The following is a 26,699-nucleotide window of genomic DNA, read 5'->3' on the forward strand; positions in this document are numbered from 1 at the left end:
TAACATTTGCACCTTTTAAAACATGTGTTAAACATGCAATAACATATTATTATTAAAGTTACAGAAAGAAAGTAGTGCAGCATGACTGATGGAAATCAATCAGTGAACATTTATTAAGGACCTATTGTGCTAGACACTATGCTAGAGATTCATACTGACATGGATACAGACGCCCAGAACTCAATCTCATTCTGCTACCAGCAGTGATCTTTGAGGAAGTTATTTTACTTCTCTACTCATCCCTAAAATGAGGAGATTTGGAGTAAATAGAATTTCAGAGTAGAACATATAGAACAGAACACTAGACTAAATCATGAAACCTGAGTTCAGTCCTCCTCCCCTCCAAAGACATAATGAAAACTTGTTATGTGCACCTGAAGCTGAAGTTACTGTTCTCTGCCTATCAATGAGGTTCATAAGCTTCTCTGTCTATCTGGGTATAAATCTATACTCCTAAATAGGACTTTTTCTGAAGGATCAAGAACTTTTGTAAGTACAATCATATGAAAAGCCTTAAACTAACTCTTTGTAATTCAAACCCATCAAAGTTACCAAAAGAACCCTAAGAATACCAGGAAATTTGAGGGAAATTACCAAGGGGTTACTGATGGCTACCAGTCTTGGAACACTACAGTCTCCAAAGAATTATAATTGTACATCCCTGATATGTGTAGGTAGTAGGTGAGGGAAAGCTGCCACATAAATCAAATGGAGAAGCCAAGTTGGCTTATAGATCTCTATTTAAAAATAGTCATTTTCATGAGGCTTGAAACAAAGCAGCGTAGATTCCAGATCCTCTCTCCAGTTACCTCAACTACTCTTTTCCATGTCCAGAAAGATGCTGTCCAGCTGCCAAAGCCAGCCTAATCTTAGAAGCTCTTAGGTAACCTCCAAGATCATGCCCTTGCCTCAGGGATTGTCTCTGTTCCATGATACATTATAGAAGAATCTGTATATAGTAATTATCCAGTCCTTTCCCCCTCATTGCATATTTTTCTATTTGTTAGTATATAGATACACATACACATGCACAAACACACGTGTGTGCATGCACATATACATACACACAGGGTGTCCTAAAGTATTAATGTAATTTTTAGCTATTAAAGTTTTACACATATATATAACATATATATTACATAAATGTATATATACATATACATATATATAGTGGGGCCTACCCCCCCCACTGAGCATCATAGAAATTGACCCACTATTTTCAGTTTACCTCTCCTGAGGCAGCTTGGTGCCCCTAGGCCTGTTCCTGGAGCTTACCATATCAACTTTTAGATTTAGTGAGAAGACCTGATTGACTTTAGCCCAACTGCAGCTCAGAATTCTTAGGTTTAAACAATCCACCAGTTTAGCCCCCCCCCCAAAAGAAGTATTACAGTGTCTGCCACCATGCTTGTTACCAGTTGTGGTTTTTTTATCTAAACTGAGCAGTCTTACAAGATTTTTTTAAAGTGCTTTTAAAATTCCAATTCACAAATAAGGAACTACAGAGAAAAAAAAGGATGTCATCAAAGAAATTTAAGTATAAAAAAGATGGGCTGCTCATATGTGCTGAGATAACTTATGGACATCCTTGTGCTCTATTGATATCCTTGTGATATCAAGAAAAGTCAAGGAGGGCCATTAGCACATCGGATGGAGTCCCACTGTCAAACTTCCAGGAGTACATGGACAAGAGTCGGACGTCAAGCGTGCTTTGGAATATTGAAGTGTGTTCTTAACCCCAAAGCGGTGCATGGAATAAGAGGAGGAGGAGCAGGAGGGGCAGGTGCTTGCCTCCTTTGGGGATTTTTCCCCTGCTCCCCCAAAACTTTCACGTATAATTAACAAAAGATCTAGAGAAACTGGCTCTTTTCGATTCACCTTATACTGCAGGTGCATTCATTGGCACGCTCTTTAAAACCACATCCAAGGCCCAAAGTTGGCACTTTTTTGACAAAATCTGCCCAATTATTCTCATTGATAATAGGCTTAGCACACATGTAAAAACTGTAACACCTACTTATGAAAAGGTGAAAGATGCTGGTGTTCTAGGGGTAGGGAGATCCATGGCGTCAAGAGTATCGACATCCTATACTGGTAAATAGGGGCAAGTAGGGAGAAGGTCCTAGCTGGACAGCTTCCTAATGCCATCAAAAAAGTCTTTTTTTCCTTTTTTATGCATTTTCTAGCCCAGCAAAAATGTCTAGTTCTTGATTTTTGCAAACTGTGCCGTTGCTAAAAATCAAAGGACCAGATAGGAACAGAGCTTGGGTTTACCTGGCAGTCTGAAGTCACAGAGTTGGCAAAAGGAGAAAAAAGTGAACTCCCTAATTCTACAAAATTAACTCATCTTCTGTACTGTAAGTTATCCAGGCCTTCTCTAGGGCCCACACATCAGAGGATCACGTTGGGCTAAGGGCTGAGGGGATGTACTTTTCCAGGTTCAAATGGGAGGGAATAGCAATAAATGCCTTTAAAACATACTGCCCCACACTCTGGTGTTTTAGAACCTTCATATTCTCCTCTTTGGGGTTCTTTCAACACAAATATGCCCTCTGAGAGGAAATAACACTCAGTCACATGACCTGTTTCTCTGAGCCTTTCATAGCAAGAGATTCTAACCCCTCTTTACTCTGCCCATCCCCAACTCTGGCCTTAGATAAGATTCACGTGTTTTGGGAAATAAGTAGGTGCATTATATGTCTTTTGGGAACTAGTGGATATCAATGTTGCAGAGAACAGGCTTCAATACCTCATTGGCTCGGTGTTCTTACTGCTGGGGGACAGATATTGTAGTGGTTCTGATCATTCTTTCTCCTCCCAGGAGATTCCTATCCTTGTCTTCCCATAGATGCTCCAAACACCTGTTAGAGCTCTTCATCTGGGTATTTTAACATTTCTTGGCTGCTGGTGAAACATTCAGGCTGTCCAGTTGCTTTATCTATAAATGGATAAATGGATGAATGGATAGATGGATGAATGGATGTATGTGAAAACATTTATTAAATGCTTATGTTATGCAAAATGTTGGAGATATGAATCAAAAAACAAATCAATCCCTTCTCTTAAGGCTCATGTTTTCTAATGGAGGGGGGAACATACATAGAGGAGGTTTCAGTGGCAGTTCAGATGGGAAAACCCAATAGTGCTTACAGGGCACCAGAAAATGTAATATTATTAATTACAAAAGGAGCAAAGGAGAGAAAAAAAAAAAGATAGGGGCAAGTTCTCAATGTCAACTAATAAAGCAAAGTTTATTTAAAGAATTTTCCACAGCAAGTTTGAAAATAAGCACAATATCCAAAAATTGCCACTGGGGACTTTTGATTTTTGCCAGTTTAATGGCCTCTCAGAAAAGTATGTTGTTATTAAAATAAATGAAGTATTAAAATAAATTAATTCTCTATTACTTATTCATCTGTACATGGCATGAATGATTCATCTCCTTGGACAATTAGCTATTTGTCAAACCATTATACCTTGCTCAGAGCTCCGTCAGACTCAATCCTAAGGTGATTTTTCACAAAATTTAGCCTCTGAACACTCTCTGAGGTCCCTAGTTATGTCCTGGAGGAAAGGCAATGTGATGCAGAAGACAGGACATTTGACCTTGTCAGGAAAATCTGGCTTCAAATCCTACCACCTATATTTTAGCTATAAAACCCTGGGCAAGGGAGGTTAAGTGATTTATCTAAAGTCTCACAACTAGTCAGTGATTTTGACCTATGACTCATCTCGCACAGAAAAGGACCTCAAAAGCCATTTAATCCAACCCCTGATTTTACACATGAGGAAACTGAGGTCTAAGAAGGTTCAGCAATTGCCCAATATCTTTCAAAGGAGTAATCATTGGAGATAGAATTTGAACTCAAATCCTCAGACACCAGTCTCAGTTCTTTCCAAACCATTGCTTTTACCTGTACTTTTATTTTTGCTACATACTAAATTGCCTAAAATCCATCCCTTGCTTTTCGTTTTCCCCACTGTCCTTCAATCCCTTCTTCAGAACATCAGGCACTTTAATAAACTACATACACAAGTTTTTGAGGAACTGTAACATATTTTCCCTTAGAATTGCCTCTTCACCCCATCCCTGACCTCTTCCACTGTGAGGTTAATTCCATTCTTGGCTACTTAGCTATCATGAAAAGAGGCCATTTATGTGGAAATAGCTCTCAGCCCTTTTCTCAGTTGCCGATGGAAGGAGGTAAGGATGTTAGTACCATTCAGTTTCCCCTCCTTTGGACCGGGAAGCCATTCTCAACACCTGCATCACGCTGGTTAAAATGCATTGGGGAGCATCTAACCCCATTCCAAGAGCTGTTAGGAGATTTTTGCGTGACTGTAACACTTTTCAGGTGGAGGGATGGAAAACAGTCTGAAAGGTTCTTATATAGGAGGAAAGCAAAGATATATATGATCAGGAGGTGAAGAGTTGCTTATTTAATTCAAGGTCAGAAGTTTAAAAATACCATTTAGATTAATAAGGAAAGAGACCTTTCCTTCCCACAATCTGACCATTTGCTCTCTCCCACCCATCTTTCTGTCTTCCACTCAGAATGCAACATTTCTTCATTAGAATTGAGGGATAAATGAGCCACTGGAGTGTGTCTGATAACTTCGACTGAGCCCAAAAGAACAGAGCAAGAATTGTTCAATTAACATAAGCTAGAGTTCAGCTGTAGAAAGGGGAAAAGGGGGAAAAATGTGGATTCAACTAGGGAGCTGGCGTGCCCCAACCTGTCACTTAATCCAAAGGGCAGACAAAGCTTCATAGAGTCTATGACTGTTTGGTTCAGGCTAAGAAAAACTATTGTTGACTTGTTGCAGCCTGCAAGAATTGTTTGGCACAATAATTGTTTAATCAACTTTTGCCAGAGGACGCTAAGAAAGTTCATAGTGGGCCAAGGTCTCAGCCCCCTCCCCGAACTACAGGCTTGGACTTCTGAGCGGTTCTCTTTCCATACTCCCTCAGCCTACAACCCTTGGCCAGAAAGAAAGGACAGGACACAGAGAGAAGCCCCTTCCTATGCTGCCCAGGATCCTGAGGGCCTTTATTGATTATCTTACCAAAACATTAGTGGATGATTTTTTTTTTTTTTTTTTAATGACTTGTTTGCTTTGAAAAGGAAGTTTGGGCTTGGCTGAAGCTAGTTCTCAGGATCACTTTTGTTCCTGCGTGATATCAGTTAAACTTGGATAGGGTGTGGCCTGATGCTACACAAATGTTGCATAAAACACGTGTTAGCATATTCACTGGCTTTGGACTTGGAGTCAGAGGACGAGAGTTCAAATCCAGATTCTGTTACTCATTATTTTGTGTAATGTTAGTCAAGTCATTCAGTCTTGATACTAAGTTTAACTATCTGCAAATGAGGTAGTTAAATTTGTCAGTTTACTATCTGCAGATGAGGTAATTAAATTAGATAGACTTTAAGGTCTCTTCCAAAGGCAAGCTAGGGGGTGCAGTGGACAGACTAGTGAGTTTGGAATTAGGAAAATTCATCTTCCCGAGTTCACATCCAGCCTCAGACATTTACTAGCTGTGGGGTCCTGGGCAAGTCACTTAGTGGTCTCCGTTTCCTCATCTGTAAAATGAGCTAAAGAAGGAAGTGGTAAAGCACTCGCTCCAGTGTCTTTGCCAAGGAACCCAGATGAGGTTATGAAGAACTGAACACAACTAAACAACCACAAAGTTCCATTTAGCAATGATCCTTTGAACTGTTTTATATGAACAAATCTCCTTAATCACGGGAGGGGACTTTCAATTGAAAGTGAAATTTTGCTTGATTAGTCACAGTCACTGCTTTGTATTTAGACTTTCTGAAGAATAAAGCAATTGTTGGGAGTTAGGCAGTTGTCTTAATAGCATGGATTTTAGCTGGTCTTCTTGCTTGCACACATCTCCCAACTTTAGGCACTTTCACTGACTGTCCCCCCCAGGCCTTGAATGTTATTCTTCCTTTCTCTGCCTCCTGCCTTTCAAGGCTTCCTTCAAGTTCCAGCTATAGTGCTCTCTTCTGAAAAAAGCCTTTCTCAATCTTAATGTCTTCATTCTGAGACATATACATATATATATACATATATATTTGTGAATGTCTTTTCTCTCTCTCTCTCTCTCTCTCTATATATATATATATACACACACACACACACACACACACACACACACACACATGCACATATTATGTTTTTTCCTAGTTTGTAAATTGTCTCCAGTTAGACTTATGAGTTCTTTGAAATCAGGGACTTGTCTTTTTTGCTTTTCTTGTATCTCTAGTATTTAACACAATGCCTGGCACATAGTAGATATTTAATAAATGTCAGCTGATCTGACTCATGTCAACCTGAAATAATTGAGCTGAGTATTCTAGCCACTAGTGTTTGCTTCTCAACAGTAAATCCGTGACCCATCTTGGCAGGGGAGTTGGAGGTTGGTGTATGCTTGGAACTCAGTTACTGACAAATTCACTTTTCTTCCAAAGAGACTCCTAAGAACACTCAAGATAAAGGGATAATCAATGTGGAAAGCAGTAGACAACACTTTTCTCTTTTTTCACTCCAAAGGTGGCTCTCCAACAAAGTGTTCCCTCTCCTCCTCCATAGGGACAAAAGTAGTAACCTCAACACCAAATAAATTACGTAGTACAATGGATAAAGAAAAGGATTTGGAGTCAGGAATACCAGAACCAAATCTTGTCTCTAACACTTACTTCAAGTTATGTTGAAGTTGGATTCAGCAACCTCTAAGATTCTTGCCAGCTCTAAATGTGTGACCCTATGGAAATAGAGACCAAGGAGAAAAACAAATAAATGAAATCTACACACTGCATTTGAGCTTTAGCTTTCCTCCTCACTCAACCTTTTGTCAAACTATTATTGTGATTCAGTGAATTTTTAGGATAGATAGACTCATTTTTTTTTATCATGGCCAGGCTAAGTCCTTTATTCACCTCAGCCAGACATTTTGAAAATATTTTTCTTTGGGCATAATGGAAGATAACCAAGGGAGGATGGATGGATTAACCAATTCTACTCCTATAACCAGTTGTATTATCTTCTCCTACATTCTGGCTATGATTTCCTTGGGGGAAGGGAAGGAAGCCTGTCTGACTTTTAATCTGCTTAAATTACCCTTTTATTCCCATTGCTGATAGAAAATCAATAAAAATTCTCAAAGTCAAGAATAAGGAAGGAAAGGGGGAAAATTAATAAGAAATTTAGAAACAATACGGGATGACAATAGGATTGTTAATGTCAGGTTGAAAGAATCTTTTCAAAGAAATGGGTAAAGTTGAGGTAGAGCAAGTTTCCGTGATGGATCCCTTGTTTCAATAAGATTTCAAGGAATAGGACAGCTAGGTGGAATATTTAAGAAAGTCTCCCATCAGGAGATAAAGGGGCAAAGAGCAGGAATCTATGAAGAATCTATGGACTCAAGAACAGACCCTGAAGATTTGTTTTAAGCCTATATAAATCTCTCAAAAGGTCTTTTCCATTTGATTTTGAAAGGACTCAGCTTTAATAAATTACTCTGTTTGAGACTTTTATAAAATTCAAATCTGGGTCTGGATTTAACAGATGACAAAGTAGAAAACCATATCCCTTCCCTTGACATTCTGGGCAAGTTTGATTCTCTGACTCTTTTTAAAATCCCCATTTTTAGAAGTAACGTCCTTTGAAACTCATTTTGGTTGCAAAGTTATTAGCTTGAAAGTGCATATATCATCTCCTTGATAGAGCACTGTTTCATGCTATGCAATGTTTCATAACATTAAGGTTCGTTATTTAAAGAGCATGTATATTTTGCTTCTTAGCAAGCTGTATGACATTTTTCATATACTAGCAGACAGTTTAATTTCCTGTCCAACCTGAGTGATGGGCTGGGGCCTGAGAGACTTTATGGTACTTAGCAGAACAGCAGAATATTATAGCATTTGCCATTTTTCAGTTGTGACATGGACCTGCCCAAATAAGCCAGCTTGCCGCTCTTTTGCCTACTCCTCTTAAAGCATTTTGTACAGTTTGCATTTGTGCTAAAAGCAGCTATTATTCAAAATGTCCTGACATCACCTCCCCAGGCATGCCTTCCCTTATGCTTACTAGACAGGTGAATTAAGCAGACTTTTTTTCTCTGTGGTTTCCTGTGATTAGTGTCCAAAATAGGGGTTCTTAACTTGCACCCTTGAATCACTTAGGATTCCAAGAATGGATTTCAGAGTGTGTGGGGGAAATCTGTGAATTTGGATGGGAAAAAATATTTGTTTTCATTAACCTCTAATTGAAATTTAGCAATTCCTTCAATTATTTAGCAACTTTTTTGAAAAATGCAGAATGCTTTATGAATTTGCATGTCCTTGCACAGGGGCCATGTTAATCTCCTCTGTGTTGTTCCAATTCTAGTATGTGTGCTGGTGAACTGAGCCCTATCTTTAAAAAACATTTTTCTGAAAAGGGGTATATAAACTTTACCAGCCACAATGGTCCACAACATAAGAAGGGTGAAAAAACCTGTGTCCAAGATAATTATCTGAAAGTTATTGTATTATTTCCTTTAATATCCCCCTTGAAGATTTCTTTGTTGCTTTTAAAATGATGCTTTCAAAAAATTAAATAAAATGATGCTTTCAGGGTAATTTAGAAGGGGAAAGAGGACAATTTCTACGTTTTCACTAAGATGTTTAAACACTGAATATTTAAAGAAACTTCCCTATTCCAGATTTTTTTTTCTTTGAAAAATGTTCATTTTAAGTGTCAATCAATCAGGAAACATTCCTTAAGTGTCTATAATTCAACTGGCACTGAAAATGACTGACCTAAAGTGAACCAACACTATCTTAGTATCTTTCCTAAACTGGGCTAGAGGAACGGAAGGAAGGAAGGAAAGAAGGAAGGAAGGAAGGAAGGAAGGAAGGAAGGAAGGAAGGAAGGAAGGAAGGAAGGAAGGAAGGAAGGAAGGAAGGAAGGAAGGAAGGAAGGAAGGAAGGAAGGGAGGGAGGAAAATTATCTGACAGGCCATCATGTGGAAGAGGGGGTCATACTTGATCTGTTTAGCCCCAGAGGACCCTCTTTTCCCCCTCCCCCAAGAGCAATGGGTGGAAGTTACAAAGAAGCGTATTTAAGTTTGATGTCAGGAAAAATTTCCCAATAATTAGGAATTGTTTAAAAGTAAAATGCCATGTCATGAGAGACAGTGGGCTTCCCCTCATTGGAACTCTTCAAGCAGAAGCCCCCTTCTTGTTGATAATGTTATGATAGAGATTCTGTTTCTGCAGAGGTTGGACTAGATGGCTCCTGAATTTCCTTCCAAATGTCAAATTCTGTGATAAAATGATTTGTCAGAGATTGTTGTGGTTTTACCCTTAATCTGTAACTTGCTTTTCCATGGCCTCATCACACTAACTGAATTAATGTATATCTAGGAAGACAAAAGGGGAAAGAAGAAAGAAATTTATAGACATGAGTATTTTTATTGATCATAACAACCAAAGAACAAACAAAAAAAAATCCCCAACAAACCACATTGCTTGTCCAGTTCTTGCCTCTGCTTGGTAGATCTGTACTTATTAATTTTTTCAAAGAACAAAATTCCCAGTGTTCCATCTTACTACAGTATCAGTTTCCATTCTCCTCCTCACCACAACCCTCTTCACCTCCATTACAAGGGTGTTCAATAAATCATTTTTCTGTACAACTGCAAAATACATTTTGGCTCTCAGCAACCAAAAGAATTAGTCACTTGTCACTACATGGGAATCAAGCCAATATCTCCTGTTAGCTCCATGGTTTTACAATTGTTTATAGATTTTACAATGCTTTATTCCCATTTACAAGAAAAGTCCCTTTCTTTCATTTGTTTGTGAAAGCTGGGGTTTGGTTTGAGGGGGCAATTAAATGTTTTGGTTTTGGTTTGGTTGGTTGGTTGATTGGTTAGTTTAGGGAAAAAAAGAAGCATCTAGAACTGTGAAATTTCCTCAGAAGCAGATGACACTTCAAAAAACCGAGGCTCCCCTGCACCCCCACACTGCAGTCTCTCCTTTACTAATCACTCAAGGGTGGGATCATTCCCAAGGAACTTCAGAAGAACTCATGGCACCTTTGTTCCCCTGGCAGGTGTGGGAGCTACCTCTGGAGTTTCCGCCAGTCTCCCAGGTACCTCTGGCACCAGCACCAGCTCTCCTTTCCAGCATGCCCATAAAGGTAAGGAAAGTGCTCAGGTATTGATCTTCTGGATTTAACATCCTCAGAAATCTGGGGTAGGTTGGATGAAAGTTAAGAGGAAGAGAGGAAATAATTATTAGTAATGCTCCTGAAGAGTTTTCCCCACCTCAAATCACTTTTCTCACATGAGTTAATCCACTAAGCTGGGCTGGGTTGCTGGAAGTTAATAATTATCCCAGCATAGCAAAGAATTGATCACTCTGTGTGTGTCCTGTGGCCATTAGCCTGTATTCTAAAGTACAAATTTTTTTTCAGGGTCTTAACCGTTTCCTAAAGATATTGATTAACAGGAAGCCATTCCTTCTCCATCTTCCTCTTCCTCTTTGAAATGTGTGGTTGCAGCACAAAGGTGATGTGACTGATAGAAAAGTCTTGAATTAATGAGCACAGTTGCTCTCTTTGTGGGGCTTTCATGTTTGCAAAATGCATACTTAACGTTTATCTTATGCTAAGTATTTTAAAATATTCTGCTCCCCATTCTTCAGATGAGGAGGCTAGAATTTGGAAAGGTTGAGTAACTTGATTATAAGTACCCAGCTAGTAACTACCAGAAGTGAAATTTGAACTCAAGTCTTCATAAACTTCTAATTCTGTCCTAATTTAGTATGGAAGGATAGAGGGAATTTCTGTGCTCTGCCACTATCTTAACTCTACAGCATGCTTTCATGTGAATTGCTTCACCTTAGTCCTTGAATATTCAATCAAATAAAAAGAGCTGCTACCACTAATACTTAGGTTTGAAATAGTTGAGCAGGAACAAATTCTCATGGACCTTAAAGCCTAATATTTCTCTCAAGCAAGACCCTGGTGCTGCTTTGCTGCTGAACTCAGTCTTACTACATTCCATTATTTCAACATTTTAAAAACATAATATCTAAGTAGTTTAGTGTCTTTCACTAGACAACCCCCTTCTCAGCCTTTAAAATCTGACCCACCATGGATTTTTGTAGAGGTTTAAGCCAGGAAACCTTGTGGAGATATATGAATCTCATTTTCATCAGGACTCAGGGGAGGTAATGTACAATGCTGAGAATATTAAAAAGATTATATCATCCATACCTGGCAACCAAAACTGTTACACATGCTCTTAAACTCACATACTGAGACCAATTACCCCACATGCAAGTATTCTCATCGACAGAACTGCTCCCAATGGTGCATTAATCCAAAGGCAAAAGTATAAGCTTTGGTTGCCAGAGGGGGTACCCAGTTCTGGACATAAGGTTGGAGCTCTTCCATCAACTTGAACCACATGTGTTTTCAGTATGTCCACTTGGGTGAACTTGCCTCTTGGTGGGCAGAATAAGTAACATCCTGGCTTTTGATGACTTCTGCCAAGATTTCCTTCACAAAATTAAAATTAACTTCTGTAATAATTAATATTAATATTTAAGAAACTATAGTTCTATAAAACTATAGAAAGCTATAAAACTAGCTCCTGTAATAAATGTGTATCCCCAACAAAGGAAGGAACTCATCAATACATTGGTCCTATAACTTCCTAAGGAGGTGGTGGGAGAAGGGGAACACCCTATGGAGGTACAGTTGCCATAGAAATATGGTAAAACCGAAGTATAAGTCATTCTGTGAGACGACTATTGCCACACTGATCTCATTGTGTAGACTAATGAGCCACAGCATATGCAAGATTATAAGCAAGAGCAGCTAGGACCAACTGAGAAACACTGATTTTAGGTTTCCCATGATGGTCTTTTGACCTCTCCCGTCCAGGAATTCTAAATCCTCATGGTAGTGAAGGTTGTATTTCTATCCTACTTTGCAGAACTGAAGGAACATTCTCAAAGTCTTAGAAGAACTCAAACTCTTAGAGGAACTCAAACACAGCATCTTGTTAGAAGCCCAGAAACCTGGGTTGAATTTTGGCTAGTTTACTGCTTCATGTGTCTACTTTCCTGTGCTCAGTCCCAGGTCCCCAAAGCAATCAAGCCAAGAAAAGGGGCCAGGAACTGGGCATGAATCATGAGTCTCCTGTTAAAGCCTATAAAAGCTGTATTCAACTGGGGAAGAATAACCCAATAGCAATATATGAAGTCATGGTCAAAGCTGGTCTCAGGAGCACATCAATTTCTTAAGTTCTTATGAATAAAAATAGAGAAATCAATGCAATTTTAGTCCTGGCTTTCCAGGTTCACTAAATCAACAGTTCAGTTTTCAGCAAGGATTTCTTTATAGCCATGCGATGATATTTATTTCCTCCTTTATTTTTCTGACTTTAGCAGATCTTTCAGGACAAGGGCATCTAGCCACTGCCTTGATTATCGCCATGTCCACCATCTTCATCATGGCTATTGCCATCGTCCTCATCATCATGTTTTACATCATGAAGACAAAGCCTTCTGCCCCAGGTAGCATACCCCATCCCCAACTCATGTCATCTTCATGAATAACTACACCTGTCCACTCAATGCAGGCCATAAGGATGTCCATTCATGAACTTCTCATTCATGTTCCAGCCTGCTGCACCAGCCACTCTGTGAAAACTGTGGAAGCTCAAGTCAGCAAGCAAGAAGAGAAAAAAGAAGTGCAAGGTCTGAACAAACCAACCGTTTTACTGCTCTTTTTAGTTTTCTCCTGGAGACCAGTAGAGATTAAATTTCCCTTTTATCAGCCCCCTTTGAACAGCCTTTACTCCTAATTGCTTAAGCTCTCATACCATTTAGAAGAGAGACTAGGGGAAGTGGTATCTGGAGCACCCAAATTTTATTTAATCCTGGGGTATAATTAAAAGAATAGCATCATTCAGGGGGATTTACCTGGCGCAACACACTGTCAAAGAGGTAGCTTACTCTCCCAGAGCTCCAGCATCACTTTCAATTCATCCCTCCATAAATCCTCTTATTCACCTGCAGAGAACGTGGTGATTTTTGCTGAGAAGGATGAGTTCGAGAAGCTGACGGCAACGCCAGCAAAGGCTGCCAAGAGGTAAGGTCAGCCTGGGTGGTAGGGATGCTACAAGTGATGCTAAGTGTCAGGGCTTACAGACGGCTTCTGGCAGGGGAGAAAGGAGGCAGCCGAGGAAGCCAGCCACTTAGAGAGCTCACACGTTAACCACACCAAGCTGTCTATCCAGCTCACTTCCCCAGGCGTCTGCTGAGGGGCTCAGAGGACGAGAATGGTTTGTAGACGATTGGGCCTGGACTGAGGAAGGACACACAGTGAACAGGGCTGCTTGGTGGGATTTCTGTGGATTAAGTCATCAAATTCTAGCCTTCCCTAGATTCCCTTTTTGTTCCTTCTAGCTTTTTATTCCAGGCTGGTTTAGGGCAGGGGAAACTAATTTCTGCTTGTTTGTTTTGGGTAGCCAAACCTACATAATTTAGTATTCAAGCCTACATAAAAACTTAAGTTATGCTAATGCATAAAGGAAGATTTAGGGCTCAGAATTAGGGAGGACAGAGATCCATTTCCTTGTCAATCAACTACATCTTCTAATCTCAGGTATGCCATTTCTATGTGGAAATGAGAAGAGTCTAAGAGAAGATTCATTTGTTGTCTGTAATGGGGAAAGCCACAAGGTTGGCTCAATATTCTGATAATGAATGAATTGATTGAACACATTTTTATCTGATATAATAAATCAAATTCTCTACCCTTTGGGGACCTGACAGTGCTGTAGCTCTGAAGTAGTATGACATAATCCGAATTGACATATAACAAAGATTTATTAGGCAACTACTGTGTGCAGAGCACTGTACGTGGTGTCAGGGGAGACACAAAATTTACAGATGGCCCCGGCCCTGAAAGATCTTACAGTCTAATGGGGGAATAAAACATGAGCATAAATAGCTATAATGCATGAGATTGTAGGCCCTGGAGTTCATTATAGAGTTAGAAAACAAAGTGATAACTTAGTGAAGAAGAGACGGAGAGGGAGGAAAGGGGAGAGAAAAAGGGGAGGGGAAGGGAGGAGAGAGAAGAAGAGGGAAGAGAGAAAGGGAAAGGAGAGGAGATGAGAGTTGGGAAGGGGAGAGAAAAGAGAAAGAAAGGAGAGAGAAAAGGAGGGAAGAGAAGAGGGGAAAGGGAAAGGAGGGGAAAGGAAGGAGGAGAAAGGAGAGAGAAGAGAGGAGGAAGCAAAGGGGAAGGAAGAGATAGAAAAGGGATGGGGAGAGAAAAGGATGGAGGGGAGGAGAAAAGAGAGGGAAAATAACTAAATAAATAATTCTGGCCATTAAGGAGCTTAGTGGGACATGAATGTGCAGGGAAACCTTTGAAAGCATATGTTCTAGGAAAAGCAGAAATTTGGAAATAGGATTGTAAAAGCTACACCAAAACCCTGGTTTCATCCTTTACTGCCTGCTCTGAAGTCCGTAGGTAATTGGATCTGAGTAAAGGACACGGGAGCGGACTTGCCTGTTAACTTCTTTCACCATTGCCTTCTGTCAAGGGCAGACAATGGATGAGCATCTGAGCCGACTCCCCACGAGAGTTTGAGATCAAATTAGAAAGTGGGCACATCATCCATTCCTTTTATTTTGTTTTTATCGCTGTGCCTCCAGGGTTGTTCTTGAGTGTGGGCTTTATTGCTATAACCCAGTTACCCACAAATATAATCCTTTTCTTAAGACTTCAGCCAAACCACAAAAGAAGAACAGAATCCTTATGAAAGAATATTGTTTTCATATATTTTGAATGATTTTAATGAGCTGTGGAAAAGCCTTTTCTGAACATTGACTCTTGCTAGCTTAAAGCCCCATGCACACGTGCTTAGGGCTTAGAAATTCTACTCAGGTAACTCCTTTGGAGTCTGGCAGGGAGACTCCTAGGTGCAGAAGACAAATCTTTCCTCATGGGAGATATGGTCTATCTCTCCCTTCCCTGTGGCAAGGATTTCTTGAGCTGGATAGGTAGAAGTGATACTTATCAAAAAAAATGGACATCTCTTATACATATTTAACATGTATTGGTCAACCTGCCATCTGGGGGGGGGAGGAGGGGAAAATTAGAACAAAAGGTTTGGCAATTGTCAATGTCGTAAAATTACCCAGGCATATATCTGGTAAATAAAAACTATTAATTTAAAAAATGGACATCTCTGATCTACCAATAGACAAAATCTTCCTTTCAGTAACTTCTACCCATTTTTTGATTTATTTATTTTAAGTCTTTCTCCTGAGGTTAATAGAAAAAGTTTAACTCCTCTTCCTGTATTCCTCAAATACTAAGAGAAAGCTACCATGTCTGTCCTGAATTTTCTGTTCTCTTAATTAAACCTCCCAAGTTCCTCCAACTGACGTTTCTAGTTCTCTCACTGTGTGAGTTGCCTTTTTCTGGACAGGTTCTAGTTTGTTAGAGTCCTTCTTTAAAAAGTAGCATCTAGAAAATCTAAAGCATTAAGTCTGACCATATCCTTCCCCCACCCTCAACCCCCTTTGTTCATTGAGTGTCAAATATAAAGTCCTCTGTTTGGTATTTATGGTTCTTTGTAACCTTTTTCCATTCCTACATCTCACTCAGCTCCACACACTCTCCCCATCCAGCTTGTACATGCATTTCCTAGAATATGACTTCTTGGCTCTCTTCTCGCCATCTTTGCACTTTGCGGAGGGGAAGAACTGGAATTCTCTCCTCTGCCCAGGGGTGTGACTCAGTTGTTAAGCTTATTCCTCAGAAATCAGCAAATACTACAAATCAGAGTTTGATTTATTGTTTTATTGACTGTCTAGACTTCAGAAATGGCCAACATGCGAATAGTGCAGAACAAATTTGAGAGTGTGTTGTAACTGGATTTTTTCCCTCTGGGGAGCTGGTAGTTAAACATTGACCAGGATATTGTTTTTTCTGCCTCTTAGCTTCCTTGGCTTCCTTGAAGACTCAGTTCAAAGTTTACCTGCAAGAGAGCTTTCCTGGTCCATCAAATATGCCTAATGCCTTCCCCTTTAAGATTACCACCTCTTCTAATATATTTTGGTTCTATTTAGTTGTTTACATTAAAATACACATTTTGTAAGACAAGTACAGAAGTTTTCATTGTATCCCTAGGACAATACTGTACTGCCATTATCTGGCATACTCTGCTTAATAAGTGCTTATTGACTGACATATAATACAAATTTTGTCTATTTCGGAAAGAACACAGTGTGATTCCCACTCTCTTGTTCTCTCTCTCTTAGTGCAGACAGAGATTGCATTGACTTTTTGGTTACTCTGTGTTATCTTGTTTATTCTTATTGACTTTGTGAGTTCATTAAAACAATAACAAAAATCTGTCTTTTATCACATTGACTGCTATCTAGTTCAGAGCTTTTGCATCCTTTCATCATCTTCATGATATAGTTGATTATTTTTAACCCAAATATAAGACTTTATCTTTAGTCCTATTAAAGATCATTTTATAAGATCTGACACCTCATTCTTGCCTCTAAAGATTTTTGGCACAATGGAAAGATTTCAGTGAGATGTTCAAATCTAGATAGTGATATTTACTATTAGTGTGATCTTTTAAAAGTCATATTAAGTCATTTCTTCCTCCTTAAATTGCTTTCTGACATAGTGGACAGAGTGCTGGACTCAACGTTCAAATTCAGCCTCAGCCACTATGTGACTGGGCAAGTCATTTAATCTCGCTTTACCTCGGTTTCTTCATCTGTAAAATGGAGATGATAATAACAATTACATTTTGGGATTGAGCATCAAATGAGATCATAATTGTAAAGTGCTTAACACAGTGCCTGGCATATATAGTGAATGTTATACAAATATTTAGTTATAATTATTGTTATATTCATCTATTTTACATGTTATCTCTAGAAAGTAAGGTTTGTATCCCTAGTTCCTTGAAGAGCACCTTCAAGGCTCTTCATAAATGCTTGTTAAATTAAATTAAATGCAATATCAATCCTTACTTACATGATACACACATTCTAACCAATATATACCTGTTGGAAAAAAGAGTTCTCTTTAATGAACTCTCTTAGTCCATTTGCAAACATACTTTAATTTGCATTCTGATCAGAATCTTGGGCAATAAACAGGTAGGAGCTGAGTTTTAGGGTGCACTTTGCAAGACGCCATTAACATTCCCTTGGTCTTTCCCCAGTGAGAATGATGCCTCCTCTGAGAATGAACAGCTCCTCAGTCGCAGCATGGACAGTGATGAAGAAGCCGCAGTTGACAAGCAAGGGTCTCCAGAGCTGTGCTTGTTATCATTAGTCCATTTGACAAGGGATAAATCTTCCACAAACAACAAATCAACTGGGGTGAGTCTGCAACACACACACACCCCATTCTTTTACAAATATCCACATTTTATGGCCACACTAAACGATGCTCTGCATCTATAATGGAGATTCCCCTGATTGATGGGGATTTATGGGCAAGAAACTTACTTTCAGCAATGCCTTCTGGTGCCAAAACGTTCCTCCGTGAAGCCATGGATGGTGAGCACTCTGAAAACTAATTCCTCTGTATTGAATTGCTTTTGGTGATAGGGCCATCAATGGGCCATTTTGCGGGATATAAAGTTTTTAAGTGGATGGTGGACTAGACTTTTGATGAAGGCCTAATTCAGCTTTCTGTGACTCCCAAATCTACTACACATAATTTTCTCATATTCAGCTCCACTTTGGAAAAGCAAGCCTGGAATGGCTCAAGGGGGCTTCTGGGAGAGGTCCCCAGCAAGAACTGTTTAGGCTGTCTCCATGGCATTAAATCATATTTTTTTCTGTTTCCATTTTTACTTGAAGATTCAGAGTAGAAGAAAGAAGATCCTTGACGTGTATGCTAATGTGTGTGGGGTGGCAGAAGGTAAGTAAGCACTGGGTTTTTTTTTTGTTTGTTTGTTTTTGTCTGTTTCCCTAGGTCCCGACAGAGTGGCTGGCAAACAGCAGGCTCTTAAAAATGCTTGTAGAATCAAAACCAAATTAAATGTCAATTCTCACTCACATGATATACATACATATTCCATCTAATTGTGAAGCAAAATGGCAGGAAGAAAAAGAAACTCCAAGGTCAGGAAGACAGAGTTCAAATCCTACATCTGACAAATTTCTTGGGGGCTTCAGGAAATGCTCTAGATTTTAAGTTGTAAAGCAGTTGTTAGTCTGCTTGGGTAAAAGGATCTTGCTTCTCAAGAGCTCCCTAACGACACAAGTCAAGTCAGTCTTAACTTTGGGATCGGAAATCTGGATGTATCCTAGGTTCTTTTACCCTCATATCAACAGCAAGGGAGTTTGGCTCAAGATTTCCAGTGTTCAGGGCAGCTAGGTGGTGTAGTGGTTAGCGCACCAGCCTGAAGTCAGGAGGACCCGAGTTCAAATCTGGTCTCAGACACTTAACACTTCCTAGATGTGTGACCCTGGGCAAGTCACTTAACCCCAATTGCTTCAGCAAAAAAAGAAAAAAAGATTTCTAGTGTTCTTTGGAAGCAAGCTAAGCAAAATAGCTACACTAAAGTATCACATTAGCTAGCCCAACCAACCTCAGGAGTAAGGGGAGGGCAAGGGACTGAATGTGACCAATCCAATCTATGTCTAAATCCTAAATCTATGATCCCATAACCAGCACAGGTAGGGAGGGTCAATTCAGTAACCATTTATTAACTTATATATGGGCAAGCAAATGCCCATGTATAAATGCAAAGGGGCTTTATTTGGGATGCAGTGCCCTTGTAACTAAATCCAAGTTGGCACTATCATTGTGATCAAAAATATTGGTTCAACCTCTCTGGGCTTTAGGTAGTTTCTAAGACAAAAAGTTGCTGAGAACATATTGATCCTCATTAGTAAAGGGAGTTTCCTTGTTTGGGAGTAATCCATATATGAAATCACAACATGGTTCCTGATCTCCAGAAACTTGTAAAATAAATGGATGGGTAAAGGAAGCTGGACTCTGCTGCCTGCATCCTATATTAATAACCAAATTTGGTTTTATTCTCTAATGGGCAGCCGCAGGTTAGGAACTCCCAGTGAGAAGGAAGCCAGATGAGAAAAGGTCAGGATTTGTATATAAGTAATAAACCACACTCCTTACTCCTCAGAAATCCCCCGAAAATATCATGCCATCAAATGGATTGATTTTTCTCTGCAACAGCAGTTCGGCAAGACTGTCCAACCTGTTCTTCTGAGCCCTGCTCTTAGTGCAAGAGGTAGCTCTGACTCCTGAATCCAGATTTTTCCATTTCCCTTGGACAATACCATCAGGCTTGGAGTCAGGAGGATCCGAGTTTAAATCCAGTTTCAGCTATTTCCTAACTGTGTGAGCCTGGATAAGTCATTTAGCCTTGGTTTACCTCAATTCCTCATCTGCAAATTGAGGATAATAGTAACAGTTACTTCCCAGTGTTGTTAAAGATCAACTGAGGCACAGGCATATACTAAGTATAGTAAGTACTATATAAGTGTTAGCTATTATTATTATTATGTGTCTACCCTATACACATGGGTGAGTATGGCTTACCACAGCCATTTAATCTGTCATCTTTACCTTAGCTCACAGTGCAAATCTAGACTTAACAAAAGACCAAAAATTAATTTTAAAAAAAAAAAAAAAACCTCCATCCAGGGACAGCTAGATACTGCTGTGGATAGAGCACTGGCTCTGAAGTCAGGATGACCTGATTCAAATCCAACCTCAGACATAACACTTAAACACCAGCTAGCTATTTGATCATCAAACTAAACAAAAAACCCTCCATCCAACTGTAAATTAATGAAAGCATTCTCAAAGTTTCCAAAGTTTAAATGACAGTCATCCAACTCGTACAGATCCCCTTCTCCCTATATGGAAAATGGACAAACAGACACAGGAAAAACTTGCCTTGAATTTAAACAAGATTAAACAAGACCAGAAAAATATAGAGAACTGATTCAGCCTTCACTTTGTTCTGTTCATCCAAAGACCGCCAATTAGAAAACAGTGAGTTCTTAATCCCATTTTTTCCCCTTTCAAGGTACTCCTAGCACTTAGCACCCTGCCTGTCACATACTAAATACATGCTACTTGACTGGATGGCTGCTAGTCTTTTCTTTTTGTTTATTTATTTATTTTGGCTGAGGCAATCGGGGTTAAGTGGCTTGACCAGGGTCACACAGCCAGGAAGTGTTAAGTGTCTGAAATCAGATTTGAACTCAAGTCCTTTTGACTGCAGGGATGATACTCTATCCACTGCACCACCTAGCTGCCCCAAAGATGGCTTCTAGTCTTGAGGTCAAGTCTTAGATTTGAATCCTATTCCTGCCTCTGACTTCCTGTGTGATCTTTGATACCTATCATTTAACTTCCCTCATATTTTAAAATGAGAGGTTGGACTAGATGGCTCCAGAATCTTGTTGTAGTCCCAAATCTTTTATTCCTCACTTTATTATGGTATAAATGCAACCATTTTCAGAGGTCACTATCACTCTAGAATTTTTTCTCCAAGGGTTGAAAAAAATATAAAACTTTAAATCCCTTAAGGAAAGGAATAATAGTAGCAATGTCTTATTTCTAGCATTTTTTTATATTTCTAAAGGAAAAATAATTAGGGATCCTCAGGCTGCTAGAAATGATACTTCTTCCTTCTAAAACCATAAGGGAGCTAGGTATGTCTAGGAGACTCACTCACTCACCAGAGATTTTTGTATTTAAGTCTTATCCTCAAACTCCAGAACTATGGAGGGTTTTTTAAAGCAAGTTGTGTAAAAGCAATGTTTCTGGATCTATTTTACAAAAGACCCTCTAAGGACAGCTTTGTTTCTTTTATAGCCTCTTCCCAGTTTGCACAGCTATTTGTCCTTCTACCTTCCCTTGCTTCTTTCATCTAGGGAGCTAGCACTTAACAAACAAGGATTGGAGACATATCCCTTTTGCAGAGAGAGAAAGTTGTGGGTAGCTTCCTTTTCAATGCTGTGAATCAGAAACAGGGCTCAAGATCCATCCTTTCCTCTATTTACCTCCAGCTAGCTGGTCCCACTATCTCTTCTTCCCACTATCTCTGACTACCGCTTCATTGACAGCTACTGACCCATGAGATAATGAGGATTTATCTTGAACAGAGAGTCTGGTTAAGCCTGAGTACTTGGGCAAAGGGAAAACCAATTGCACAGGCTAGATAGAGAACTAAAGTTGTTGTGACAGAAATTGTGCTGCCATCAAATCCCTGGAAACGAATTGTTCCAGATCAGGCCACTGGAAGGTTGACTGCTACTGCTGGCTGACTTGGAAGTTGCTCAATGAAACACCTGTGATCCATACAGCTAGACACAGCTGCTCTTGGCTGCCTGTCTGCAGCTTTTACCTTATATCATTGCATACCCAAAAGCTTGAGAATAGGCTTGATTATTTTGAGCAAATGCACCACTAAAGTTGGTTGTCCTTTTCTGTCTCCAGGTTGTCCTTTTCTGACTTCTTTCCCTTCTATCTAAAATTTAGCTTAGAAATCTATTTTCCCATGTGACTAAAGTACCAACAGATTGAACCTTTGGCTTAATGGAAAGTAACAGTTATTACTCACTACAAGTGAAGGGGTTCCTGGATTCAGATGTATGAGGAATGCTGCCAATAGCTTTCTATGAAAGTTTCAATGGAAATTCACATGCCAATTCTTTTTTAAACTTTCTTATTTTTTTAATTTTATTTTTTCTATCTTTTCTTCTTATATTACTTTCATTTTCCTGCCCTCTCCTTATATCCCATGAGTCATTTCAGATATGAATATACCTTCATAGATGGAAGGGACAAATAAGCCCTCATTTTGCAGGTGAGAAACTAAGATCCAGAGGAGGTTAAGTGATTTGTTCCAAATCACATAGCCAGTAAGCATCTCAGTCAGGATTCAGACACAGGTCCAAAGCTCTTCCCAATATACCACAGTGCCTCTTGAGAACAGATTAAAAAGGGGGAAAACAGTTCAACAAAACAAATGAACACACAGACTACAAATGACAGTATATGCGATATTACACACCTAGAATTCCTCCCTCTGCAAAGAAAGGAGAGAGGTATATATATCTTCTCAAGTCTTTTCTGGGGCCAGTCTTGGTCATTATAAACACACTTTCAGTTTGTTTTTTCCACACCATAATTTCAAAATTGGATCATTCTGGGTCCAACTAAATGACCAGGTTAACTGCCAGTGGCAGCTAAAGCAATAACTAAAGGAAACCAGCCTTTTTGACTACTTGAAATGGCATGGAAGGGTGTAGCTGTATCTAGTTGGTACTGATAGTAAAGATGATGGTAATAGAGTACATTACAACTTACAAAAATTTACCCATATAATCTTCATTTAATTACAGTAAATAGCAGACAGAGATATTTGAACCCAGGTCCCTTTATTCCATAAGTTGTAGTTAATTGAGTTCTGTCTGAGTCTTCATGATCCTATCTGGGGTTTTCTGGGCAAAGATATTGGAGTGATTAGCCATTTTCTTCTCCAACTCATTTACAGATGAGGAACTGAAGTCAATAGAGTTTAGTGTCTATAGTAAATGTCTGAAGCCAAAGTTGAACTCAGGAAGATAAGTCTTCCTGACCTCGTGCCTAACACTCAATCCACTGTGCCTCAGCAGCATTTCCTTGATCCCACCCCCAACTCCAAATATGGTGACAGGGCAGAACAAGGCTTCCCTTCCCCCAAAACAGCTGCTAGCTTTGGAAATTACCCCACTTCCCAGACCCAGGTCTGGGAGATTATTAGTTAATGTTATTGCACCATTATCATTATTAGTAATTATTGTGTCAATGAACGTGGATCAAAGCATAGTACTTTCATCTTTTGTTGCTATTGTTTGCTTTTTTTTTTTTTCTTTCTTTCGGTTTTTTTTTTTTTCCCTATTGATCTGATTTTTCTTGTGCAATATAATGAATATGGAAATACGTTTAGAAGATTTCACATGTTTAACCCGTATTGGATCATTTGTTGTCTTGGGCAGGGGGAGGGAGGAGGAGGAAGGGAGAAAATTTGGAAGACACGGTTTTGCAAAGATGAATGTTGAAAACTGTCTCTGCATGTATTTGAAAATATAAAATAATATTAAAATAATAATGAATAATTGCCTGAATTGAAGAGCCAAGGAGTACACTTTTAAAAAATTGTTCTGTGCTCCTTTTGCCAAACATGTGTGATTTCTGACCCGGACTCTCGGCTCTTTCAGGTCTGAGCCCCACGGAATTACCGTTTGACTGCCTGGAGAAGACAAGCAGGATGCTCAGCTCCACCTACAACACGGAGAAGGCCATCGTGAAGACCTGGCGCCACCTGGCCGAGAGCTTTGGCTTGAAGAGGGACGAGATCGGGGGGATGACGGACGGCATGCAGCTCTTTGACCGGATCAGCACGGCGGGCTACAGCATCCCAGAGCTGCTCACAAAACTCGTGCAGATCGAGCGGCTGGATGCCGTCGAGTCTCTGTGCGCCGACATCTTGGAGTGGGCCCAGGTCATGCCGCCCGCGCCGCAGCCGCCCGTCACCACCTGATGAGCCCCCGGGGAACTGCCTCCCTCTCTCCCGGGATGTGACCTCCCTTCCTTCACCTGAGCGCACCGCGGGGGTGACTGAGCTGGGAAACCCGGAACCAGCAACGGGCCTGCTCCCAGGCTTCCCAAAAACTAAGGCTTTTCTCCCGCGTCACCAGGTCTTACCTGAGGAGCCAGGAAAGCCAAAGTCAAAGCCGGCGACGTGCCGGCTGAAGAATACCACGCCAAACACCGTACCTCATGAAGAATGGACACAGTCATTCAACAGCCATTTCCATGTAGCACCCACTCTGTCTCGTACAGCACTGCGCTGGGCACTAGGGGAAGATGCGAAGGTGGCTGGCTCTGCACGAGCTCACAGTCTAGTAGGAGAGGTGAGATCCATGGATCAGCCGCCCCCCAAGGTTCAGTTATTTGTGCTGCTGGAGCTAGAGGAGAAAGTACTTCTGATGGGAGTCATCAAGGAAGGCTGCGCAGCAGAGGGGCTGCTTATGGGAAGTTCCGCCAAATGGTCACAATGAATCCACACTTCTCATCTTTCCTAGTGTCAGTTCAGAGTGGTCTGTTAGTTACTATTCTATCTGGTTTTGCAGGGAAACAATGTAATTCCACTTGGGCCTCTCTCCCATCAATAACTGAACAGTTCTCTCTGTGACTTACCGTGCAAAACTGATACACAAAACCGATGTAAGCGGCCGCTAGTCTCATTGCTCCCCTGTATCACAGATCTGTTGATTTATCAGAGCATCTCACCGCAGATTAATTACTTAGTATTTTCATTAGTAGCCCAAATTAAGAGACATTAAATGTGACCTAGTTTATGTCGTAGATATGAAAACTGAGGGCTAGAGAGGTTAAGTAATCTACAAGGTTACACAGCTAGTTAAGAGTCTAAGGCTAGGTCTCTTTACCCAAATGCAGGTTACTTACAGACCTGATGAGCAGGAGCTCCTGTCTTTGGCTTTTTTTACAATCTGGTCCAGTTTGGCCCTCACTGGGGAACCTGCTGCCCCCTGCTTCCTAGGCACACCCAGCTGATGGCTTGGAAGTTCCCACCACTAGACCTCCACCAGCCTCTTCATGTACCTCCATGCCCATCTCTTTCCAGCTGAATTTTACTTGGGGCAGAAAAATATCCAAGGGCCAGCAAGCCTCTGGTGTTTCTCTTTAATAGGGAAGAGATGATGGTTTACTGATTGAGGAGAGTTCAGTCAGACATAAGGACCATGGAATATTTCATGAAGGAACATCACGTTTGGAGACCTTCATTCTCCAGTACTCCATCTCTTTAGAACCAATCAGGAAAAGGCAAAGATTGGACGGTAGCCAGTCCAAGTGCTGAATCAGGAGCCTATCCATCAGTCTAGTGATAGTTACCTCTCTGAGACTCAATTTCCCCCTCCATAACAGGGTTGTGCTCACTTCCAGCTCTGGAATTCTGTGATTCTATCATCAACAAAGTAGAATCCAATGAAAATGGAGATTTAGGAAAACAACAGTATTGAAAAAGCTGCACATGGAAACCATATGGATTTGAAATACAAAATAGGAACCAAAGCCATAAAGTCTTAGATTTGAAGTTTTCCACGGCAACTGTCTGCCATAACATTTAAAGATAAAGTTAGCAAAGTGACATTGTTCTTGGCAGGGTGATTTTCCCAAAACTATAATTGCAAAGAGAGTGGCAGCCAGTCCCAGTTATCACCCCAGTGGGTTAATTTACAATTCATTGCTGAGATGCTGTAATGACAGGTTTCACTAGAGCTATTCCTAAATTAAAACAAATTCCATAGCTTACAAAGTAATATTTTTTTAAATTACAAGTTGCATGACTGAGCAATTGCTTCGGGGTGGGGGAGGTTGGGCATGGGGGGGGAAGGAAATCAGTTGTCTGCTTGAAGCTCACAACTAATTTTCTACTGTTGTAAAAGTAGAACATACTGTGATAGGATCATAATTAGGTCCTGAATATTTAATATCACCATTTACAGTCTCTGTTTGCTGCTGTTTTCAGAACCTATTTTGTATATCCTGTGAGCTACATACTCTGAGGTGAAGCTTAATTATCCTTTTAATTCCTCTTTGAAATCCTATCTTGCACCCTCTTCACCTTCTTCCCCCTGCTTTGTGCTAATGATGATGAAAGCCTCTTCCTTAATTAGATGGTAAATGCCATATGTGATGAGCACTCTCTTCTCCAAGAGCAGTTTGTTGTTTGCTTCTTTTAAAAATTAATTTCAATAGAGAAGAGAAGGCAAAACTGCTATTTCTGTCTTCAGACATTTGGCCAAATCCATTGATCACATTAGGCATGGCCTGAGTCTTGCCATCTTCCATCTTGTGGCCACAGACCATTGACTTGAGGGAAGGTAGAAACACTTTAAATAGTGTATATTGATGAAGCTTTGAAGGATACACTGGGCTACCAGGATGAGTGTACCTTTGGCTAACCTTGTCAATTTCCAGGGAAACAACCATCATTTTATTATTGCTAAAACATACAGAAGAGGAAGCACAGCATGGTGGAGAAAGAGTGGATGAAGTAAGAACTAGGTTTAAGACCTGCCTCTGACACCCTAGCTGTGGGCAAATCCTTTAACCTCTCAGTAATCCCAGGCAATTCTTGGAAGACTATACATTATAGAAGTTGCCAGTCTGTATTAGTGCAAGGAGTTTCCATACTGGGAACTCCCAACACTGAAGAAATTGTAGTTTTGGACAAAAAAAAGAGAGAGAGAGAGGAGAGAAAACCAAACTAAGATATGCTTGTGTCCGTGAAGTCTTAATTGCTAATAATTTTGTCTGACTCTGTATATATAACTTATTATATTGTACAATCTAAATACATAAATAAGCTAATAAAAAGCATTAAATATGGTCTCTTTTAATATGAAAAAAATCCTTCTCAGGCATGGAATACTGGGAGGCAGGATGGTATGGTGGGAAAAGCTGTGGATCTGGAATCAGGAGAGCTGGGTTTGAACTTCAGCTCCTGCTGGGGCTACAGTGCAGCCCCAAATCTATGATCTTCTGAATGTAGAGCTATGAGCACCAAATGTTATTTGTTC

At 40.1% G+C, this 26,699-nt stretch overlaps 1 protein-coding gene and 1 non-coding gene across 3 annotated transcripts in view; one reads left to right on the plus strand and one right to left on the minus strand.

Annotated features, from left to right (window-relative positions):
- Positions 1–26,499, plus strand: part of EDAR (ectodysplasin A receptor) — a 115,203-nt gene extending 88,704 nt beyond the window's left edge. The window contains exons 6-12 of one of the 2 annotated variants that reach the window (XM_074299633.1): positions 10,111–10,197; positions 12,456–12,584; positions 12,693–12,767; positions 13,089–13,161; positions 17,276–17,435; positions 17,922–17,982; positions 23,310–26,499. In XM_074299633.1, the coding sequence (XP_074155734.1) occupies positions 10,111–10,197; positions 12,456–12,584; positions 12,693–12,767; positions 13,089–13,161; positions 17,276–17,435; positions 17,922–17,982; positions 23,310–23,632 (908 nt within the window). In that variant the 3' untranslated portion in view covers positions 23,633–26,499. The remainder of the gene's footprint in view (positions 1–10,110; positions 10,198–12,455; positions 12,585–12,692; positions 12,768–13,088; positions 13,162–17,275; positions 17,436–17,921; positions 17,983–23,309) is intronic. The other variant, XM_074299634.1, reaches the window with a different exon arrangement.
- On the minus strand, positions 8,321–8,424 carry LOC141565180 (U6 spliceosomal RNA). The gene has a single exon (XR_012488874.1). It is a non-coding gene; the product is annotated as a U6 spliceosomal RNA (small nuclear RNA).
- Positions 26,500–26,699: the final 200 nt, after the last annotated feature.

The sequence above is a fragment of the Sminthopsis crassicaudata genome, chromosome 3 (genome assembly GCF_048593235.1).
Source record: "Sminthopsis crassicaudata isolate SCR6 chromosome 3, ASM4859323v1, whole genome shotgun sequence".
Classification (NCBI taxonomy): domain Eukaryota; kingdom Metazoa; phylum Chordata; class Mammalia; order Dasyuromorphia; family Dasyuridae; genus Sminthopsis; species Sminthopsis crassicaudata.